We start from the raw sequence: 22,631 nt of genomic DNA, 5'->3' as shown, positions 1-22,631 counted from the left end.
TATCCATAGATCATGCCAAAGATGAGACTATTGTGTCCTTTTTTTGTCCTCGCTTGTCTCTGTTTTGCTCCAGCTTACAATGTTGAGCTGTTTAGTAAGTTTTTGGCTCCTGCTCAGCGGAGCAGCCGGCGAGGCGAGGTTACTCCATGTCATTGGAATCTGTGCACAATGGACACCCAAGTCCCCCTCCTCCTCCTCCTTTAGCACCAGCTTGTGAACCCTCTCTGTAGACCTCTGGTTTTATTGACCCCCCCCACCCCTCTCTTCTCATTCACCCCATCATCCATCTACACATGCTTTCCTTTACACACACACACAGGAGCACCTCCCTTTGCTCCCTGAAGACACAATATAAACATCAGTGCTCAATTCAAGGCAAAGGTTCACTCGTCGGAATCCACCCACCGCAACTCCTTCAAACGCGTCTTTCTCCTCTCTCTCCTTATTTGTCTCTCCTCCCTCCCTCTCTAAAACTCACACGCGCTCTCCCCCGCTCTGATACAGCGTGGTTGCCATGACGCTGTCTAACTGAATCACTCGCTACAGCGGTGAGAACACTGCTGCCGCTACTCCTCTGCTGTGGGATGTTCAGTCGGCATGTTGATGCGCACCGGCTGAGCGCAGCGCGGTGCCCATGTGTGTAGCTCAGTTTGGCTCGGCTCGGTTCGACTCGGCTCTGTCCCGGGGATGAAGACGTGACCAGCACCTGTGACACGGGGTCCGTCGTGGTAGCGCGCGGAGACACGTCGCACACCTGCGGCTGGAGGGAAGTAGATGGAGGGACTCGCGCCGCATCCGCTATTAACGCCGCACTGTACCGATTGCTTCATCTCTTCTCTCTTCTGGTCCACGGGGGGAGCGCGCTTGTAAGCTGATTTGACCCGGGAATGTTAAAACCTCCCCGGGATTAGAAGGTTATTGGATGAACGACAATGCCCCGCGGCTCGATTTGGCACTCCCGGCTATTGTTCGCTCAGCGGCGGACGCTCAGCACCCGGTCTCCGCCGGTTCATGTCCAGTAGCTGCCTCAGCTCCTGAGCCTCTTCCTCGCTGCTTCGCCTTGGCTCGTCCCTCTCGGTGTTGGATACAATAATATGACTTCCTGGCTCCGCACACACGGCAGCGTCCCCCTGTATCTCCTGTTGGTGGTTGTCTGCACAGAAGCCTCTCATGCCGGTGAGTGACGGCTCATTAGGGCCAATTAGTCTCCATCACATCTCAGCAGTTATCCCGCATCCTCTCTGTCACGGCGCATCATCCTCATCTGTGCTCCCGCTCTCCATCTGCAAGAGAAACGATAGTTTGTCATGAGATGGTCCCACTGTTTGGTACTTATGCGGATCCTTAATAATTCCCACACTGTGTTACATGTTTTTAGGGAGATATTGATCTTTGAATGAAGGCATGTTTATTTTAACCTGTGACATTAACTTTTTTTTTTAGCATGTATTGATCACCTCTAATTAGAAGTTGAATGCTTTAGTATTCAGGGGTTTCTCTGAGAGGCCATGAGTGCTAAGTGGGCCAGAGCTGCTTATTAGTGGGTTGTTAATGATACTAGAACCCGGAGCCTTTCTCTGTCCTACATTCCTGTTGCTCACAACCAGCGCTTAAAAATTGGATTTCAGCTCATAAATCCCTACAGAGAACCCATTATCCCCATCAATAAGCCTGATGCGAATCATGTGCCATTTGTCACATTGTAAAAGTTGACAATTCATTTTTTCCCAACATTCATTAATTCACCTTATAGTGTGCATGAGGTTGTGGATGTGAAGTGGAATGATCCACTTCACCACTCCAACGTCTCAAGCACCTGTTCCCACACTCCCCCAGCTTCTCCACTACATATCTGACTGGCAGTTTCTGAATGAGACTCATCTGAGATGCAACGTTGTGCTTCTATCATCAGAAGGGTGTAGGAGACCTCTAAATGGTTGCGTGGCTAATGAGTGTTGACACTCACATCTTTTCATATGCTAATCACAATTCTTCTCTTCTCCTCGGCCCTGTCTCGTTTTTACTCCTCTCCTTGTCTGCAGGTGACAGTGTGTGTCGGTCTTCTAGTGTCACGTCTTGTACAGAGTGCCTCAGAGGTGGAACACAGTGTGCCTGGTGCTTCATGGAGGTAGGGGACTGTGTAAATGTGTATGTGTTGTACTTGCATTTGTAATCCCTTTAGGGGCTTTTTTCTGGCATAAATACTGACCTTGTCAGGATTAGTAGTCCTTTTGGAGACCAAAACCTGGTCCTGATGAAGCAGAACCTTTTTTTTGTGGCTTTTTTTTGCTTTTTTTACCGCAAGACACGCAGTAAAGGTCACATCAAACACGGGCTACTGCTCTACCAACTATCCAGTGCCCAGAACCTCATTTCTGTGGAGCTGTTTAAGTTTGGAATTGTAGTTAGGTCAAGATTATGGTTAGGCATTAACTGGTTAGGGATCATTCTTTATTTAGGCCGTTCAAATGAATGCAGTGTCTTATAAGAATAGCTGTAAATGTGCGTGAGTGTGTGTAGAGAGAGAGAAACAAAAATGGGAATGTGGCAGACATTCAGCGGCATTCCTCAGACAACACACAGCTTTGATGCTGCCTGTAAATGTGAATATAATGTGTGCTTTTGACTTTAGTGGCCTTCCCCAAACTCTGTGTGTGTGTGAGCGAGTGAATATTTCCACCCGCCCCATATGTATGTGTGTCTGCTGTCTGGGTGTCCTTTGAGAAAAGCCTTAAACCAGTCTTACCCCACACACACACACACACACACACACACAGACACACACACTGAACTGCCAACACGTATGTGTTTACAGATTTTACAGACCTCAGGTGCTTTCCCACCCCTTCAACCCTAACCTTATCTGACATCATTAAGCAGAGCGGTGCTCACTGGTGTGTGAAAGTATTCAGACACCAACTCTCTCTCTCTCTCTCTCTCTCTCTCCGCTCACACACACAGAGCAGGCACAGAGCTCTTCAATACACACATTCACCTCCTGGCGCTTTCATTTCACGCCGGTTCAAGAGTCAAACTGTGTCTGGAAAGACACTGTAAATCTTTCTGACATATAGAGTTATGACAAACAAGATAAATGTAGTATAGTTCTCTGGATGTGCGCCGATCACCCAGGGCCACAACATGTTGTCGTCTTTTACTCACAGACTGAGGCAACAACAAAGGTCAATAATTCACTGTGGCAGTTAGTTAGGCTGCCGACAGTGTATCAGGGCTGTATCAACACAGTGCTGATCAATCTAGTGACTGCAAGAGAAGGCCGTCTGTAGGAAGTGGACCATCAAACCTCGCCTGTGTCTGTGTGGACAAAGATAAGTGAACACCAACAGGAAATGTCCCTGATGAGTAACCTCAGAATTGCATGATGGAACTATAACAGTCCCAATCAATATGAACGTCATTAAAATGACAGAATTGTAAAATGAAACCACAGTGAGCCACCGCAAAGTCACTCTCAATTACAATTTTCTGTTTGATTTTTTTCTTTACTAGTGGGTTTAGAAGAGTATGTATGTGTGTATACATGCATCACTTCAAGACAAGGGAATGTGATCCTACAGAGTCGTCTGCAATTGCTCGGCTGCTCTTGTGTTGCTCCATTTGCACTGATTTTGTTACATGAAGTCTTCATAACAAACACTCCAAATGCAACGCGCTAAAAGATGTTCCCTACCAACGTGTGACCTCCAGAACTTTCAAGACGGGTTGTGGCCAGGCCCTCGCTGCGACCTGCCGGCGAACCTGCTCAGAAGAGGCTGTGCACCGGAGTTCATGGAGCAGGCGGAGGTCAAGGTGGAGGTCAACACCAACATCAGCAGTGTGCAAGTGTCGCCGCGGGACATCGTCATCACCCTCCGACCAGGTAGGGTGAGGGACGGCCACTTGCACGTGTTCTTAAGGCTGCGGAGCAAAAGCATCATGGGAAGTGTTTTTGTGTTCCGTGCAGGTGCAGAGGCCAGCTTCATAGTGGCTGTGAAGCAGCTGGAGCGGTACCCTGTGGATCTGTATTACCTGGTGGATGTATCTGCTTCTATGCAAGAAAACCTGGATCATGTAGGTGACAAATGACTGAACAATTACCAAACACTTGCAGTGTCTAAGCATTTATCTATGACCTAGATACATGCAGAGATAAATGAGAGCTCCTAGATTCTAGGTACTGTAGGTGGTGCAGGAAAGGCACAGAGCCAGGCAATTGTGTAGGGAGTGTTTGGTTTTCTTTGTGCTGGTGGAGCACATGTTTTAATATCAGAAGATCATGGTCATTTTATTGCGAGATACAGCCCTACTTATCTTCCAGGTTTATTTTCTTAGTAGGGTTATCCACCTCTTAAGTAATCCAAAACCTTTCATAGGTGCTTCTCTGGCTTTCAGTTTTAGCTGCTGTGCTTCACTCACTGTGTGCAGTGTGAGTCATGTGGCGCTAATTCAGCATTGTGTGAACTCATTTCACAATAGTTTGAATGTAGCAGGCTTTGTTTGCATCAAAACGTTTAGCACTAAGCACCTTTAAGTGCTTTTGAGAGGATGACGTGGATTACTTAAAGATCCTGTACACCTACACACATACAATGGCTCAGCAGTAGATCAGTGGTAAATATAAGATGACAACATTTCATTTGACATGAGATGAAACAAATGTATTTACTTTCAATGAGAAATCTCTTGCACACATAGTTTGTTTTATCCTTCTCTGTGGTCCAGCTGAAGACCGTCGGTGTAGCTCTGTCTCTGCGTATGATGGAGCACTCCTCAGGCATTTGGATGGGTTTTGGCTCGTTCGTGGACAAACCTGTCTCCCCTTACATTAATGTCCATCCCTCCAAGATCAACAATCCCTGCAGGTAAGATGCACACTTGGTTTGGTTATTGATTGTTATTTCTTTTTCTAATGAGACCAAAAAGATTGCTTTACTGTGCGCCAAGCTGATTTCTGTTGTCCTCATATGTTTGAGGGCTGTTGTTAAACCCCTTGAGTTGTCACAACTCGTTTTGATTAAACATTTTCCTGATTACTTTTTTAATACCATTTTTTGTAATTCATTTGAACAAAAAGATTACTTTATACATTATGATTAAATGATATGATGTAAATTATTTAGTTTTAGTAGGTCCAGTCGACCCCTTGCAGTGCATCTTTCCGTTCTCTTCTTGGTATACAGTACCTTCATTCATTAAACAAGCTCCAGCCTCTCAAAACACCACACACACACACTTGTTAGGTCCAGCCTTCCTCTTTGGGGAATTAGCTCTGTTTCTGGTCGTTAACTTCCAACACACCTCGAGACAGCCAATCATGATTACGTTCAGATTCCGGTACAGCATACTGCATGCACACTGGCGATTAACTCCTTAGCTACTGAACGCTGATACCGAAACAAGTTCAAGTTTGGTTGATAGCACAGATATTGAGGCTGATAGAACATACAGGCCTCTTTTCTTATTCTGGTGTTACAGCTCTGCATTCCCGAATACTGCAATGGAAATCTTTATGTTGCTGTTGTTTCTCTCTTCCCAGTGATTATGAGATCCGCTGCCGTCCAGCCCACGGCTTCCACCATGTCTTGAGCATGACAGGAAACATGAGCGAGTTCACACGCGTGATTAAACGCCAGCGCATCTCGGGGAACATGGACACACCCGAGGGAGGGCTGGATGCTATGCTGCAAGCTGCGGTCTGCGAGGTGTGTATAAACACAGAATTTGGGGTGTCAGTGGTATGTGGTGCACTGTTGACCCGTGTGGGCATCGACAGGAGGTCTGTTGATGGCTTTACTGACGATTTATGATCATTGATTCATTGATGGATGTGATTGTCTGTTTAGCAAATCAGAAGGTGAGAGGAAGTGTGTCTTGGGAGTACCTGGAGGAAACCCATGAACTTTTAAAGTCTGTGCAGAGTTTGTTGGGGCCACATTATTGGTCCGACCTTTTTGCTACAAGGCAACTGCACTAGCCACTACTCCACCATGTGTACCTCGCTCCTTCCATATCTTTCTCATATCATTTTAAGTTTTGAATGTGAATACAATTACAACGCAGCCAACTGGATGTGTGTGTGGGATATGAATGCATGTAGGTACACGAGTGTATGTGTATAAATTGATTTTTTTTATTATCATTATTATTGTTTTTATTATGGCCTATATATTGTTTTAAGTTTTTTTTCTCTGCATCCAATGGTCATTCTGTTTTATATAGTATAATAATGTGAGTTAAGCCCAAATATGGTCGTCAAAGAAACTTTGGCTTTAGGACAATGATGGTAATCTGACTCAGCGTTTAATGGAGCGACTGGAATCCCACTATTTAATGACTTCACTGTTTGGCAATGGCAGACGCACACAGACACAGTCACTGTTGCATATGCTATAGCTGCGGGAGGGCTGTGAGTCACACTGTGCAGGGGGGGCCCTGAGTAACCAGCCGGCAGGGAAACACCGCAGTGGTCATGAGTCTAGAAATAGACTCTCCATTATGTTAGGCCTACTTAGTATAAGCTCACAGGGTTTCCTTAAATACACACACATGCACACACAGGCCCATTTTTCTCACAGTGTCAACGAGGAGGCACAGACATAAAGATGGAGACGCTCTGGCTGATTCAAGAGTGTCATCACACTTTAACTCTAATCTGGCATAACAGAAAGAGCTGATCACCAGGAGAGCTAATGTAACTCAGATGAGTACATACGGTTGATTGAGCTGAGGTTTTTTTTGGGGGTTTACCACATGTGTGAAATGTTAAAGCATGAAGCATGCACAAACAGCATTTTCCACATTTGCTTGTGTGAGTGTAGCAATGAGTGATATGAGTTAATAGAAAAAAATGTGTTTGCAAGGCAGTAGTAGGCCAGCAGTCAACATAAGCCCAATGTAGACAGTACATATGCTCCAAACAGCAAGGCAGATTTTAACAATCTGGTCTGGATAATCAGTGATGACTTCATTTCTGGCACAACCACACTTGAAAAATGCTGAAATATCCTTTTAACTCAGGGGGCCGGTGAACGTCAGGAGGAGGCCGGGGTCGCTCAAGTTAAAAATAAAGTCCAGACAGACAGAAATTAAATTAAATCAAAACATTAAATCAAAATAACATGTAGACAATTGTAGTTAAAACAACGAGACAAGCTTATATGTATACAATTAAATGTTGAATGTACAGAAACATCTTTCACTGTTGGGCAGTTTGGGCCAGTTTTCTTTATAATTTTAAAATAAGTGAAGGGCCACAGGACTTCCACTGGGGGGGCTGGGAGTTTGAGGCCCCTGCTTTAAATCTATTTCTACCTGTAGTGACACATTATATTAATTCCTTGGATATGAAAAAAAACATTCACCATGGTTATATGCTCCTGGCGTCATGGTCAGGAAAATGCAAATGAATAATATGACATGCCATTGATGTCTTTGTTTCGTAGGGGGTGGTGGGTTGGCGACCGGAGGCCAAGCGCCTGTTGCTCCTGATGACTGACCAACCATCTCACTTGGCCCTGGACAGCCGGCTGGCGGGGATTGTCACACCGCACGATGGCCTGTGTCACCTGGAGAACAACGTCTACACAGGGAGCACCGGCATGGTGAGTGGAGGGAAGATGAGCTCACGGAGGCATAACTGAGGATGAAGAGTAGATGATGTGTAGACACCACGTATGTGTGCAGTGAAGAAGGCGAAAATGTTAAAGCTCACCCAATCCATGTACATTTCTAAAGTAAGTTTGATGAATAAGAGGGTGCAGATCCTTGTTTTTAAAAGTGCTTCACCACTTCGTTTGTCATTAAGTTTGTTGGTTTTGCTTTCTCAGGACTATCCCAGTGTGGGCCAGTTGTCCAATAAGCTGCTTGAAAACCATATCTACTCCATCTTTGCTGTGGAGAAGCAGCAGTACCAGTGGTACGAGGTAATATAGCACACACCTACATTTTTAACAGGGACACTATTTTACGTGGCCATAGAGTGAAGGTCTTCCAATAATCCACCAGGGGGTTGCAAAAAGAATTCAATTTCAGTGGAAGTCTTTAGGAAAATGAGCCTCGAGAAGTAGAGGCTCATTTTCTCTCCTGATTTATAACATCAATAACCATTTTCCTTGTGAGTTAATGACCTTAATTGCTAGTTTTAGGTCTTCTTCTATGCCACAAAAACACAAAAAGAGTTCCACTATTTCGATAACATTTTACTGAAGTACAAGTAAAAAAGTAGCTTGTATAAAATTTACTCAGAGTAAAGTTACTTAGTTACTTTCAAGGTTGGGGTTCACCCGGTCCTAATCATTAACTGCCAAAGTTTAATGGATGTGATTTAAAATGTAGCAAAGTACAGTACTTCCAAAAAAAAACTTACTTAGTAAAGTACACAAAAAAGCTACTCAGTTACACAAACACAAGTAAATGTAATTCATTACTTTCCACCTCTGTATACAGCTGCTTATAAACACAAATCCACATCCTTTGCCTAGGGCATCGGACAAATTTGCAAATCTTTAGGCTTCTAAACAGACTTCTTTGTTGTGCAACGGGAAGACCACTTCTGACTTTTTGTACAATCTATATATGTGGCCTCCATCGATTTGTTGGTTTTCTTCCAGCCAGTAAAATGTTCAATTGCTCACATCACAGTCATTAATTCTACTGCTGTTGCTGCACTTTGGCAGAATGGCTGTGATAAGAAATTATATTGACCAAATAACCTTTGGCACAGGTGTACAATTTCTTATCTGCTGGTTTCCCTTTTCTAGGAGTTGGTGCGCTTGATACCTGGTGCCTACCTGGGAAAGTTAGGCCTCTTCCAGGCTCCAAACATAATAGAGCTGGTGGTGGATGCATACAAGGTACAGAGCACTACATTTTCTAGCTTTGCATCTTGAGGTATCTCAGAGTTCAAGAAAGAGCAGGAGAGGGACAAGTCAATTGTTTGGGGGGGGGGATTACAGAAGCACAGCATGTGATGAATTCATGAACCCACGCAGTCTGAGTTCATAACGTTGTTGAGGCATTAGTCTGCCGATCTGCTGAGTCAGCATGAACTCAGTTTTCTTTGGTCCCTGTGTGATCATGTAGGCTGACCAACAGCACATTCCTGTAAGCATGAAAGGAGTCAGAGTCAGTGATTCTGCAGCTTGTTTGTGAAAATGCTTCAGGTTTATATTCTTGAATGACAAAAGTCACTTGTAACAGTGAAAGTCTGAAGTCGGGAAAATAGATGATGGAAGAAGTTTTCAGTCGCTGAAGCCCTAAAGATACAGAAAACACAAACGAGAACAGGAGGTAAAGGAGGGGTTAGGCCTTCTGTGCATGGGTGAATGTGCGTATGAATGTGTGTGAGAGAGAGAAGAGGGAGACTAGGCGTTTGTTCAGCTGGCAGCAGTGTGGGCTATAATCTTGCCTCAGGCACAGCGCTCCATTGTTTGCTCTGAGATTCTGCCAAATCCTAGTACATGTGCACGCACACACACACACACACATACACTGGGCCTGAACAGAAGCTTCCATTATAATAGCTATCAGATCCCCTCGGAAACCATGTGTCCTAATCGTGGATGAAAACAAAGATGCTATTTTTGCCCCACCTCCTTTTTCCCATAACCCCCCTTGTGTGTCAGAAATAACGTTTGACAATGTGGTCTTTGTGGGGAAAATGTGACAACTTTAATTAATCACACTTTCTTTCTCTCGGTCTCGCTGTCACAGATTATGTTCATCAAAATTTGAATTGTCATTGTTCTCCCTGCTCTATGACCCATGTACACTTGACAGTCTTTTATTGCTGGCACACTACACTGGATTTTAAGCTTCAGGTAGTAACATTTGCTGCACCTTCTCCACCCAGAGGCTGTTATCAGAGGTAGCGGTAGCGGTGTCAGTGGAGGACAGGGCAGCCAGCAGGTATTGGGTGACTGTGTCTCCCCTCTGTCCTGACGGATCCACTGCTAAAGGACAGAGCTGCTCAGGGGTGCAGCCCGACCAGATGGTAAAGACACAAACATTTAGTACACAAAGCTTAGGGCTTGTATCACTAAACACAAAAAAAATGTGCTTTTTTAAAAGCAAGCTATAAAAAATATTATGCATTATTATACTACTTTAATTGAGCTAATGACCTAACTATTGATGTCAAATACTAATTAATGTTTAAAGATTTAAACCTTTTAAACGCCTTTAAATGGTTGTCATGGTGCATGTTTTGATTAGCAGCAACCCTGATTTTTTTTTTTTTGTTGGCATGATTATATTTTCTGCAGTGTCAAATACTCACACTCATACCACTAAGGACAAAAATGTGCATTTTAAAAGCAAGGCTTTAAAAAATATTGTACACTACTATATTCTACTTTCATTGTGCTGATTTTTTTTTCACTTAAATCTGACCTAATTAGCGATATTAAATACTATTTATTTAAAAAAAAATTTGTCATAGGGCGAAAGGCGGGGTCACACCCTGGACAGATCGCCAATTTATCACAGGGACACATATAGAGACAAACAAGCATTCACTCTCACACACACGTCAATTTAGTGTCCAATTGACCTAATCTCATATTGCAGGTTTTTGGACTGAAACCGGGGAACCCAGAGAAAACCCATGTACACACGGAGAGAACATGCAAACGCCATACAGAAAGGCCCTATTATGTTTTACTGAGATTAAAAATTGCAGTTTGAATGGGTTTCAATGGCATAACTGTATGAGTGTAACACTTTATTTGTGTATTTTAGCCTGACTGTAGGAGCTGAGCTGGAAATAACAATATCAAATAAAATCTTGCCAAATTTCATGCCATATGAACACATGAACACAGCCACAATTATCAAAAACCAAAGAATGAAAAGCATGTAAAATGCACACATCTGTCCCTCAGGGTAAATATTTAGCTAATTGTTTAATTAGAATCCTTTACACAAATATTTTCCAATTTAGAGATGTCAGTGGATATTTATTGGATTACCCTGACTCATATAAAAACACACAGACTTTGCTGAGAGCTTTACGAGACAGAAGAGCTTTGGTTAATAATCCACGTATAGCGGATTACGGGTTGTAATTAAGACGAAAACATTTTCATGTGATTTCATGACCCTTGTCCTAAAATCCCTACATTGCCCAATATGATAATATGTAAACAAATAGAACATTTATATTTAAAAACATTCGCCACGATCGCCTGATCCATTAATCTATGAAAGGAAAAATCCCACATAGTTCTCTGCACCACTCAGGAGCAAATCTGGTAAATTTTTACTATATTCTGTTCACTGCCTAAACTCAGTCTGTAAGGGCTCTTTTCATTGTCAACAAAGCTGCATAATCACTGCTCCATAGTTTGGCGATTGCACAAAGTGAGTGAAGTTCAGCCTCTTTATCAATGGTCTTTTAAAGTGAATTATAGAAAGTGCACACACTTAGCAGCATGGTGATAAAAATCAACCAAAAGACCCAGTTGTTTTGTTCAAAGCGTTGAGACACACTGTTTTCCAAGGAAACCAAATGCAGAGAAGAATGATTTATCCAACAATTTAAGCCTTATCTACAATTTACTCAAGAATGCAATGAGACATGTTGACGTCATTATTTCCTGTTATTACTTCAGTTGCAGTTTATACTCAATCCGCTGGGTCTCTAAAGCAACAGCAAGGTGTTAAAAAAGAAATGGTTGTTAATCTGATGTGCCCTGTTTTTGCCTTACATGTGAAGATCTGTTATCTCTGTATCCTTTCGTTACGGTAATAGTGAGTCTACAGCTGCTTTGAGCTAAATGCTCATGTTGTCATTCTAAAATGATTCCTCCTTTTTCCTTATTTCAAGGAGCTTTGTTGGCATTCACAAAAATTGCGTAGTTGCATTTGTATTTACATATGTCAATATACTGTATTATGTGCAATTTTCTTATGTACAGTTTGGCATTTTCTTTGTAACACTAGTAATAAATAATAATGAGAAGCTATATTGCGTTACATAAAGAGTATATATACAGTATATGGTGTCATAGACTACGTATCTTTCCACTCAGGTTTACTTTAATATCACCGTCGGCCTGCACTCTTGTCCTGATGATGGTGAAGACGAAGATGTCAAAGTGATGGTGCGCCCTGTGGGTTACAATGAATCTACTGTCGTCAGGATTCGCTCCAAATGTCGCTGTGGCTGTGGACCAACAAGGCGCTGTCACGATGACAACCAGTCAACGTGTACAGGGACCCGCGATCAGGAGCAGAAGCCCAACCATGGACTGCTCAACGACTCAAACAGAGAAACAAATTGGAAATGCAGAGCTGAAGGCTCTGATGTGGACTGCAGTGGCCGGGGAGAGTGTGTCTGTGGGAGGTGTGTGTGTGAACAGAGCAGGCTCGGGACAGTATATGGGAAATACTGTGAGAGAGACAGCTTCTCCTGCCCGTATGAAGGCGGTGTTCTTTGCGCGGGTAAGGGACACGCACTATAAAATGAAAAAAAAAAGACACGGATATACAGTATGTCATTTTGTAGTCTGCAACTTTTTTAATCACCTCTGTCTCCATTTCTGTCTTTCTCAGGACGAGGTGTGTGCGTGTCAGGCGACTGTGTGTGCGAGGATGGCTGGACAGGGGAGAGCTGTGGTTGTCCCACGTCCAAAACAACCTGCCACTCGGCCAATGGCTTGTTGTGCAGCGGGCGGGGAAGATGTACGTGTGGCAAATGCGTGTGTGACGACCTCCGATACTCTGGAGACGCCTGTGAAAGATGTCCTGCTTGCCAAAGCACCTGCCAATCATACTGGTACTTGTCTGTTTTTTTCTGTTTTGTCACCACCACAAAGCATGTTGGTAGCTTCTACAGACATATTAGATGTAAATGATGGTGACTCTCTTTTGGTTTTGTTTTTTTTCCAGGAAGTGTGTGGGCTGCCACTTGTCACACGGCCTCACACAAAACATGGTGGGACACTGCAACAACAGCTGTACACCACTAGTGGGCTACACAGATGACGTTTCAGGTAAAGCCATTGTAGATAATAGGTGTGTTTTATTTAGGCTGTTTTGATACTCAATTTGTGCATTAAAAAAAATACCTGAATGGAAACATGTTGAAAGGTAAATACAGGGGAGTGCGATAGCCACGGTTTAATGAATAAAAGAGGACATTTAGAAATAGAAGTGACTGAAATATCCTGCCCACTTCTGCTTTTCACTGTGTTGGAAAAAGTACCGAAAATGAGGATATAGCAAGTGAGCTGAGGAACAACATTCCCCTATTTAGTGCAAGAGAAAAAAATATATATTACTACATCAATTCTTGGGTACAAACGCCTCCAGTTTCTGTGGTCTCACCATTAGATGTCACTAATTCATACACACTGGAACCTTTTGTGAATGTGTGTCACATGCTTTTGGTGTCTTAACGCTCTCTCTCTCTCTCTCTCTCTCTCTTTCGCTCTTTCTATTGACATGTTAAGGTCAAGCAGGGGAGATGTGGATTCAGTGTATGTACATCAGTAACGACAGCTGTCGCTATCGCTTTCAAATCATCTCACACGCTGGCCAAACCCAGCTTCAGATCAGCACAAGACCAGGTATTACATTGTATTATATCCACACACACACACATTCATTTAAGGTCACTTCCGTTGTGGCCATTGCTGCACTACTACACCCTGGAGTGTTTAAGTCAGCGAGTCAGTGTTACAGCTGTATTTTACATTTCCCTTTTCCCCCCAGTTCACTTCCTTCATTGTAAAACATACACACACACACATTCCCTGGTTTTTACACTCACACATATTATTGCACAACCAAGTGTTACAGTTCATCTCCGTCCTCCCAATTTTAGGAACAGCTATGCTCATTGTCCCGGCCCCCCCTCCTCAGCCCTCTTACGCCCCCCCCCCCAACACCAATGGGACTCTCTCACTTCCTCCTCACACCCACCCCTCCTGGGTGCAGCAGGAGCCAGGTCTCCATGTTAACCCCGTTACATAATAAGAGAGGTGTTTGGGCTCTGATGAGCCCGTCATCCACACATGCTCGACACAGCAGATGAACAGCCTGCTGATTATTCAGTGCAGCACCACTAGCATTGCAGCAGCAGCAGCAGCAGCAGCAGCAGCAGCAGCAGCAGAGCGCTAATGCAGTATAATTTTGTGTCACATTCATCATCTCATGAGCACCTCAAATGTATCATGTCAACTCTAGTGATTGCGGCGAATGTTTCTAAATATAAATGCTACTTTTGGATTGTTGGAATATCGTTATGACCTTTTAGTAGTGTTCTGTACTTAAGCACAAAATAACGTTTCTGTACTTTACTTTGTTATTTATATTTCTAGCAACCTTTACTTTTACTCCACTACATTTCCTCTAGCTATCCTTGTTACTTGTTACTACCAAATAAAATCAGAAGAAGAAGAGTTGGTAATGGTCTGTATTTATATAGAGCTTTTCTAGTCTTGATTAACTGCTCTACAGTACAGTTTTGCCATTCACACACTTCAAGTGGCTCAAGGACACATATAAACTAGCAGAGCCAGGAATTGAAGCCACAACCTTTTTAGTCGAAAGACAACTCGCCCTACCACTGAGCCACCATGGCTCAATCCTAACTCCTCACTTTACTTCTAAGATGTAAGTACATTTTATATCATAAAATGACTTTTTGTACTTATGTACAGGATATTGTATATAGTCATATACTTTAAGACTTTTACTCAAGCAATATTATAAAAAGTGACTTAAACTTCTACCAAAGTCATTTTCTGGTAAGAAAGTAGTAGTATTTGAAATAAGTACTTTGACTCAAGCATTTTAGGGTACTTTAGACAAGACTTAATATTAGCTATATTAGATGAGAATTAGAATAAAATTGTATTGTATAAACATAACATATAAATGATCAACACGCCAAAACGACACTATAATACACTAGAAGTACATGCTAAAAATACATAATATACTCAAATTAAAATACATAACATTAATTAAATATTAGATAAAGATAAATATAAAACATAATCAGTACACAGTACACTAAAACACTCCTTACAAAGTCAAACAAAACAAAGACACCTACAGCTTTGTTTTTCTTTCAGCCTGCATTAGACCTTTGTTGTAAACAGTTTTATATCTTTCAGTTGGCATATCTATGCACTTTTACTTATATTTCTGAACACCACTGCAGCTGCTGCTGCTCCTTATGTCGGTATTTTTGTGGCCCAATTTGTGTTTTAGGCCCTAAGAGAAGAGAGGCTATTTTAAGAAAATGAGAACAGATTTGTCTGAGCATTAAAACTTGACTTATATCTTAAAGTGCTTTGATATATTTGTCTGTGGAGTGGGCCTTGAGGAATCTCTGCATCAACTGTACGCTTGGATTTCACATGGTCATGCTTATTTAAAAGTGTGTAGAAGAATGTACGTGTATGAGTGCGTGCGTGTTTGTGTGTGTTTTGTTTGATTCCTCATGATCTCATGACAGTGTCATACCAGTTCTCCACAGTGAAGCCTCACATGTGTGTGTGTGTCTTTGTGTGTCTTTGTGTGTCTCCACAGAGTGCACCAGCAGTGGCCGGTTGATTGGAACATTCCTCACTGTATGTGCTCTGACGGTGCTGTGCGGTCTGGTGGTGGTGGCCATGCTGCGATTGCTTCTACAGAGAAATCTCTGGTCACCAGGGGGCGCTACCGAGGTTGTAGTTTATCACTGCACTGGAAAGGTTAGCCCTCTAGAGACTCTGGTTTTTAAATTAGTGGGTGACGTCTTTGGAAGCCCTGGAACATCTCCAGGGACCTTGTCATTCTCTTAAATAGTTAGTTGTGTTTGAAAATGAACTGTCCTCAAGAAACTGGACAGAGAAATGGGAGCCTGCTGTTTGAGGTACAGCTGTATTTTACATTTCCTCTCAACTCCCAGGTCTCCATGTGCAGCATCCACGTGTGTGATCTTACAATGACGTAGAGCACCTTTGAGGAAGGGGGAAATATTGAATAATTTTCTGGATAGATATGTGTGCTTGAAACCTGTCTGAATGGTTTCTGAAATGTTTTTGAAAGACCTCAGTTATTGGTCATCATCTACTGCAGATCATCCACCACTTTTTGTTTTCATCAGTCGTAGATTAAATAATGTGACAAATGGTTATTATCAACAACCTTTAAAACCCATAGACTGCATATTAAATTGGACGCAGTCCTTCCGTTTAATATGTAATAGCGACCACATGAAATGAAAGTCTATGGGGAAATTATCTTAATTCTCACTCTCATTTATAACATTTCCCTGATGAATGGGAGTCTATGGGAAAGTGTGTCTACTTCTCATGTGATTTATTACATCAGTAAACATTTTCCTAAGGAGTTAAGAATCTCATTCGCTAGTATCAGGTCTTCTTAAATAAATGAAGTTGCCATTCAATAGACGATAAAGTATGGTGCTGCAACCATTCACCTATTGGATGAAACTAGCTGTCAATCACACTGGTGTCCACTTGCTGTATATGTGCCGTGCTTTCTCATCTACTTCCCTCTAAAAGGGAACATCACAGAAGTGAAGTTCTAGTGAAGGAGACCTGAAAGTAGAGATTGAGAACCTTAATTCCTCAGGAAAATGTTTACAAGTGAGAATTAGGTTAACTTTCCCATAGACCTCCATTTGCTATTCAATATACTTTTACTTCCGGGTTGTCCTGTCAGCTGGCAGAATATGTCCATTCTTTATAAATGACCTATGCCAGTGTGTGTTTTACTAACAGCTTATTTCTTTCACTCTTCAGGACCTGTCGTACATTCCGACAACTACTGAGAAGACAGTCACCTACCGCAGGGACCAGCTACCTGACCACCCTGTGGAGATGCAGATTCAGGTTACCAAAATGTCCCTTGGTGACCCCTGGCAGTTCTAGGCAGAGGTCAGTGGTCAAGGTCAGAGGGGAAGTCAGCAGAAACGTGTAGAATGAGATTTGGACCAGAACGCTTCTTTCTGTCTCCCTCACAAAACTTCAGCCGGCTGTAGGTGTAACTACACTATGAAACCTCCATTGACTGACATGTATAAAGTGAACTGACTGAACAAACTCTCGCTGAGTGGTGACTTGTGTGGCCAGTATCCTGCAGACTGAGATGAAAGTAAGAGCACAGTCACGGATCTCTTCTCACGCTGTCTAAAGGGTCATCGCTCCTTGTTTTTGCTTTGTTTTGTGTTTTTTTTAAACCATGAACCACAATCACTGCTCTAACTTATGGTCCTCTTTGTAAGTGAGTGCATGTGTGTGCACATGTGTGTACTGTGCCATCAGATGCAGGCTTTCTATTTATTATAATGACACTACATGTTTTTAGGTCACTACATTCCCAGCAAGAACTGCACTGTCTTCTTGTTTTAGTCTGCCCCCTTGTGGCCAGCTTTGGGTATGAAATATACCTCCAAATAATATAACAGTGTCTTCATGACTGACCTCAGCACTATTGACTTAGGATAAGCACACGATTGACTCCTGATTGCTCTCGACTTTGATTCCTTCATTAGTCACTTGTGGCATACCTGGTCTTAGTGTTTCTATTTTTCTAACATTTGTTTTTGTCAAGTGATCAACTGTGTTGAAAACGAGTGTCATTTTATTTCATTTTTCTATCATTGTGTGAGGAGTATAGTTTCATGTGATTGTCTGCTTAGACGTTGCACGACAACACCTGTTTTGCATCATACTACTGAAAACTGTGAGGTCTCTGGGGGCAGGAGAGGTAATGGTGGAGCGGTGGGGTCTAAATTCGTTGGGCATTACAAGGCATTGAGTGTTTGACGCGTATGAGGCAAAAAAAACACAACACTGGAATAACCATGGACTGTAAATCCATATCCTGTGAAACACAGACATAGTGATTGCAACTGTGCCATCCAATGCCTGAACTTGTGACCTCTGTGATAGAGACACGCCTGAGTGCGCATGCATCTGCTGATCATCCCAGAGCCATAACTTTCCACAACTGTAGATAAACTGGCATGTTTAGACACTGACGCCAGCTTCTTGGCAAAGGTACAAACCAGTTCTTCTAAAGGTACAAAGGTCAGAGGTGGATTTAACTAACTCCCCTCACATAACGCGTGCACTAGATCCTCTGGATCCAGAATGCCACTCGCATGGCACCTTGAGAGACTTTTGCTTATCCAATCCTGCTTCTTTTATATTGTTGTTGTTGTTTTTTTATTTAACATGAAGTTGTTTATGGCAAAAGCTGAACACTAATTGTTATTTATTGAGATTTCATTTTTCTTCTTTTATTCTGATATGTTAATTGCGCTATTTTATGATGATGCTACTTGAGTAATAAGGGGTAGTATGGCGGGGGTTCCTGTTCCTAACCCACGAGAATAATTAAGCAATAAGGTTATAATCATCTCATGTTGTACAGGGGGCGATTGGTACGGGATAGCAACAGCACTTTTTCTGTGTAGTTTTTACTGTCAAATAATGTGACCTGTTGTGTAGTATGAATTATTTCATAACAATAAAAATGTTCAAGATTTTTTTAAAAACTGATTAACTGAGTTTTGTGGCTTAAATCTGTTTTAAATGTATTATGTATAACCTCTATTATTTAGGTCAAGACGTCCATGCACATAATCAACGTTTTACGTTTAAGTGATTTTAAAGGTATTTGTTGATGTTTGAATTTCCCCACGTGCGTCCATGTTTGGATTTGAGCACCCATGGTAACCATGACACAGTTAAATGTACAAACTGAACACCAGGTGGCGATGTACACCAAGGCAAATGAGATGCACGTATGTACACGTCCAGGGGTCACTTAAATCTGTTAAACTGTGTTAAAAAAACAAAACAAAAAAACAGTTCATATTATTATTAATCACCACCACGAGGCAGAACAACAATTTCATTATCTTGAAGTTATAAGTTCTATAATGTTTATACACAAATCCCAACAGCAAACTCTTCTAGAAACGGCTGAACAAATAGAAAACCTCTCAAATAGGATGTGATTGTTAAGAGTATCGTTCCATGTAATCAATCAAATAAAACATTTATTCTCAAAAAACATACTTAAACTAAAACAATGCTTTGGGGAAATCATAAACCCATAGAGGCCCAACAATATGATTTAAACTCTAATACAACTGCTCTGTTTGGTTGATACATTCAGACCTAGGGTTAGTCACTGAATATATTAATAGTCATTACTAAATTAATCAATCAACTACTTTGATAATCAATTAATCGGTTTGAAGCTTTTCTCATGATTAAAACAAAATTGCTGATTGTTTAAGCTTCTTAAATGTGAATATTGTTTTCATTTCTTTGCTCTGGATAACAAAGAAATCATTAAAAGTGAATCATTTTGGTATTTTATGGACCAAACGATTAATCGAGAAAATAACCGACAGATTAATTGAGAAAATAATTGATTATTTTGTATATAAATATAAGTTGTGACGAATGAGAACAGAATAGGTCAATTAAGTAACAGGTTACTTGTTTAATTTAATTTTTCCAAGTTAAATAAAATAAATCACGCATAACAAATCTCCAAATAAAACAAGTTTGATAAACTGCAAAGTAGATTTTTATTTTTAAAGAAAGCTACAAATAACATATTTGAGGTAAGGACACGGTTCATCCACAGCTGAAGTTCATGATAAAGTGCCATTTTTCAGGAAATTACACTTGTTATTCCGTGTTATCGAATGTTCACGTATTGCTTTGTTTTTCGTGTATCTTTGTTATTTACTCCACGGCTCTCTGCGCCTCGCTGCTGGTTTGGACAGTCTCACGCACGTGCAGCCCGGGAGACTGACTCGGACTACCGGAGAGGCTGTTGTCAGTGTCGCTGGTTCCTTTACAGAGCCCCGGGTCCCCGCCGTCCTCGGAGCCCTCGGCGCCGTGCGTCCTCGAGTGCTTGCTGAGGTGATCGGAGCGCATGAACCTTTTATGGCACACCGAGCATTCGAAACGCTTCTCCCCGGTGTGCGTGCGCAAATGTCGCTGCAACTCGTCGGAGCGCGTGAAACGTTTCCCGCAGAAGAGCCAGTTGCAGACAAACGGCCTCTCCCCGGTGTGCCAGCGCAGGTGCGCCTTCAGGTGAGAGGTCTTTCCGTAGACTTTACCACAACCGGGGATATGGCAGTTGTGCAGGGCCCTCCGCCGCGGGCTCGAGCCGCCCTGACCGAGGCTGTCCGCCTCCTGACAGTTCGGGCAATCACACGTGGCTCTGCCGGAATAGCGCCGTGATGATGAGCGGGAGGATGTGGGCACAGACACGACGGGTGTTCCTGTGAGCGCAGGTGTACCCGTCGTCGTGGACTCTTTGTAGGGAGTCGGGAGAGGCTGTCTGAATCCGTCAAACAGGTGCTGCGTAGTGGGGAGCAGGTGATGAGAAGCACCGGAGCCGAAGGCGGAGCTGTAACCAGGGCTGTAGCCGCTCAGAGGTGAAGGTAACCCGGCCGGGCTCTGTGCGTCCACCCAGCTGGTGCCCATGTCCCACCAAGAAGAAGAAGCGTTAGTGACCTCACCTCCGGATTTGAACCAGGACTCGTAGGGATGCGCGTGCACCCTCGGGTAAATCCCAGCAATGCCTTCCATCGAGGGCGAGTATTTGGTGAGAAACACGGAGCGCTGTGCGTGTGTAGGATCCGAAAAGTTGTTGTCTGACGATGACACAGCTGTCTGGTACATCGAAACATCATTCCCAAAGTGTGAGTTGGCAGTGGTGACAGAAAAAGCGCTCGAGGTCTCGGTCAGTCTGGTTCCGTTACTACTCGGGGTGCCAGAGGGAACCTCGAGCGGTGAGAGGCACACACCGAGGCCGCTGTTGCCCGGGGCGGCCCCTCTCCACGCGTGAAAGCCCTTGGCGAAACCCTGATGGGCTCCATCGGAAAGAGCAGGGGAACACGAAGGACCGGGATCACCGATTCTGCTGCAGGTGGCGGCTAACATGGCCAGCGGGGTGCTGCCCAGCCGAGGCTCCTCCTGAGGAGAACAAACACACGGGGAGACCTGTCACTTTGCAGTCCTGGCTTAACGCGGCGGCGTGTGCGTAATTACGCACAATCGTATCCTGCAAACGCAAATGTGTTGGCTACATACTCTGCGTAAAACGATGGACTCCAAGAATAAAACGTGATTTAACATTTACAAACAGTGCGACTTGAATCGAGGCACAGACCTGTGGCAACTTTTACACATCTATACACTCAACTTAATCCACTTTAAAAACGCTTTACTGAATATTAGATGGAGTATGACAGCTAATATTTGTATACTGACTATTCATAATTGTAAAATTATACATCATATTGTTACTGTCGTGACGTTGTGGAGGTAAAATGCAGCAAAGCCTCAAGCACGAGTGCAAACATTAGGGTGTTAGAAGCAAATAAAGGTAACAATTTCTTATTAAAGAGAAAAGTAGTGATGTAAACTCACCCTTAGTAGTGCAGCAGCCATGCTGTACTTTGCTTTCCTCGGCTGAGGTGTGTGTGTGTGTGTGTGGTTGTTGAGTGCGCGTGTGCGCGACAAAGAAAGTGAGTGTATATATTTGACTCCGTCTGTGAGGATGAGTGTGTGTGTGTGTGTGTCTGTTTCCTCTCTGGCTCCTGTAGTAGTTGTAGTTTCCTTGCGGCTTTGAAGTGCCGCTGATGACACGAGGACCAATCACAGGTCAGCAAAGTCTTTTCTGTGAACATTTGGGCTTGAGATAGTCGTAAATTTAAAAAGAGAAAAAGTCTCGCGAGGGTCGCGTTCCAAGAAGCAAGTAAGAGATAAGGCACAATGACCAGACCTGCTGATCAGGAAAATGGACCAATAACCATAGTTCCTTCCAACATGCCCTGAAATGTTGTTTCTCTTACATTCAGAAAAAAAGGGTATTTAATTATTTTATAATTTACTTTATATGTGGACAATATATTTTAGGAGCACAAAACCTCAGAGAACCAGATCCAATACAATCATACATTGTGGGAAAACATGTCATTGTAGTTGAACCAAGGCAACAAAAATATAACAACAGCAAAAAGTTGGATTTTTATGATATTTTTAAAATAAAAATATCCACATGTAAATGTAACAGATTGTAATTTCCGTCATCCCTATGCAGATTGATGCAACTTTATCAACACATACATTAACATCACTTCCTGGGCAGGGGCAGACTTACAGTCTAGAAAGTTTTAAAACAATTCGGCTTATGTCAAAACAACACAGTTGTTTAAGCTGCAGCCTGTTGTGAAGCCATGCAAAGGGAGTGGCTGATGTGATGAATGAGAGGCAGGCCCAGTCCGTCCCATCCTGTCCCTGGGGCGTATCCAGTCATCCCTGGGGGAGGAAAGGGAGGAAACTAACACCTCTGCCTCCTCAATTTAATCTCATTCAATTGAAAAACGTGTTGTCTTTAAAAAAAAGACGCCTGCCTTTCCTTTCTCTCAACTTTGTAAAAGCATCACCCAGCAGAGCCTCTGACAACAATCTGTGAGGAAAAACGCTGTAAACTGAGTTCAGAGTGGTAAATACTGTCAGAGGCCTAATCCCATTACAGAGTCGTGGGTGGTTATATACCAATATAATGACCCAAAGCTGCACAATGAGCCTTTGATTTGAAATTCAAATTTAATAAAACAGGAAGGATTTAAT

At 42.8% G+C, this 22,631-nt stretch overlaps 2 protein-coding genes across 2 annotated transcripts; one reads left to right on the top strand and one right to left on the bottom strand.

Moving 5' to 3' along the window:
• The first annotated feature begins 333 nt into the window (after window positions 1–333).
• Window positions 334–18,524, top strand: itgb8 (integrin, beta 8). Its single transcript, XM_044052822.1, has 16 exons — window positions 334–1,176; window positions 2,043–2,128; window positions 3,709–3,880; window positions 3,965–4,071; window positions 4,723–4,862; window positions 5,537–5,702; window positions 7,443–7,601; window positions 7,827–7,922; window positions 8,760–8,852; window positions 9,851–9,991; window positions 12,030–12,441; window positions 12,553–12,775; window positions 12,889–12,992; window positions 13,452–13,568; window positions 15,541–15,704; window positions 16,761–18,524. Exons 1-16 carry the CDS (start codon window positions 1,095–1,097, stop codon window positions 16,887–16,889), a joined length of 2,391 nt encoding a protein of 796 aa, XP_043908757.1. The 5' UTR covers window positions 334–1,094; the 3' UTR covers window positions 16,890–18,524.
• A 1,028-nt stretch (window positions 18,525–19,552) lies between these two features.
• Window positions 19,553–21,650, bottom strand: sp8a (sp8 transcription factor a). The gene is made up of 2 exons (XM_044052084.1): window positions 21,426–21,650; window positions 19,553–20,969 (listed from the first exon to the last, which is right to left on the bottom strand). The coding sequence occupies exons 1-2, from the start codon at window positions 21,444–21,446 to the stop codon at window positions 19,728–19,730; spliced, it is 1,263 nt and encodes a 420-aa protein (XP_043908019.1). The 5' UTR covers window positions 21,447–21,650; the 3' UTR covers window positions 19,553–19,727.
• Window positions 21,651–22,631: the final 981 nt, after the last annotated feature.

This window comes from Solea senegalensis, linkage group LG20 (genome assembly GCF_019176455.1).
Source record: "Solea senegalensis isolate Sse05_10M linkage group LG20, IFAPA_SoseM_1, whole genome shotgun sequence".
Taxonomy (NCBI): domain Eukaryota; kingdom Metazoa; phylum Chordata; class Actinopteri; order Pleuronectiformes; family Soleidae; genus Solea; species Solea senegalensis.
Note: the sequence above shows the minus strand (reverse complement) of the source record. Positions and strands in the feature narration are given on the sequence as shown.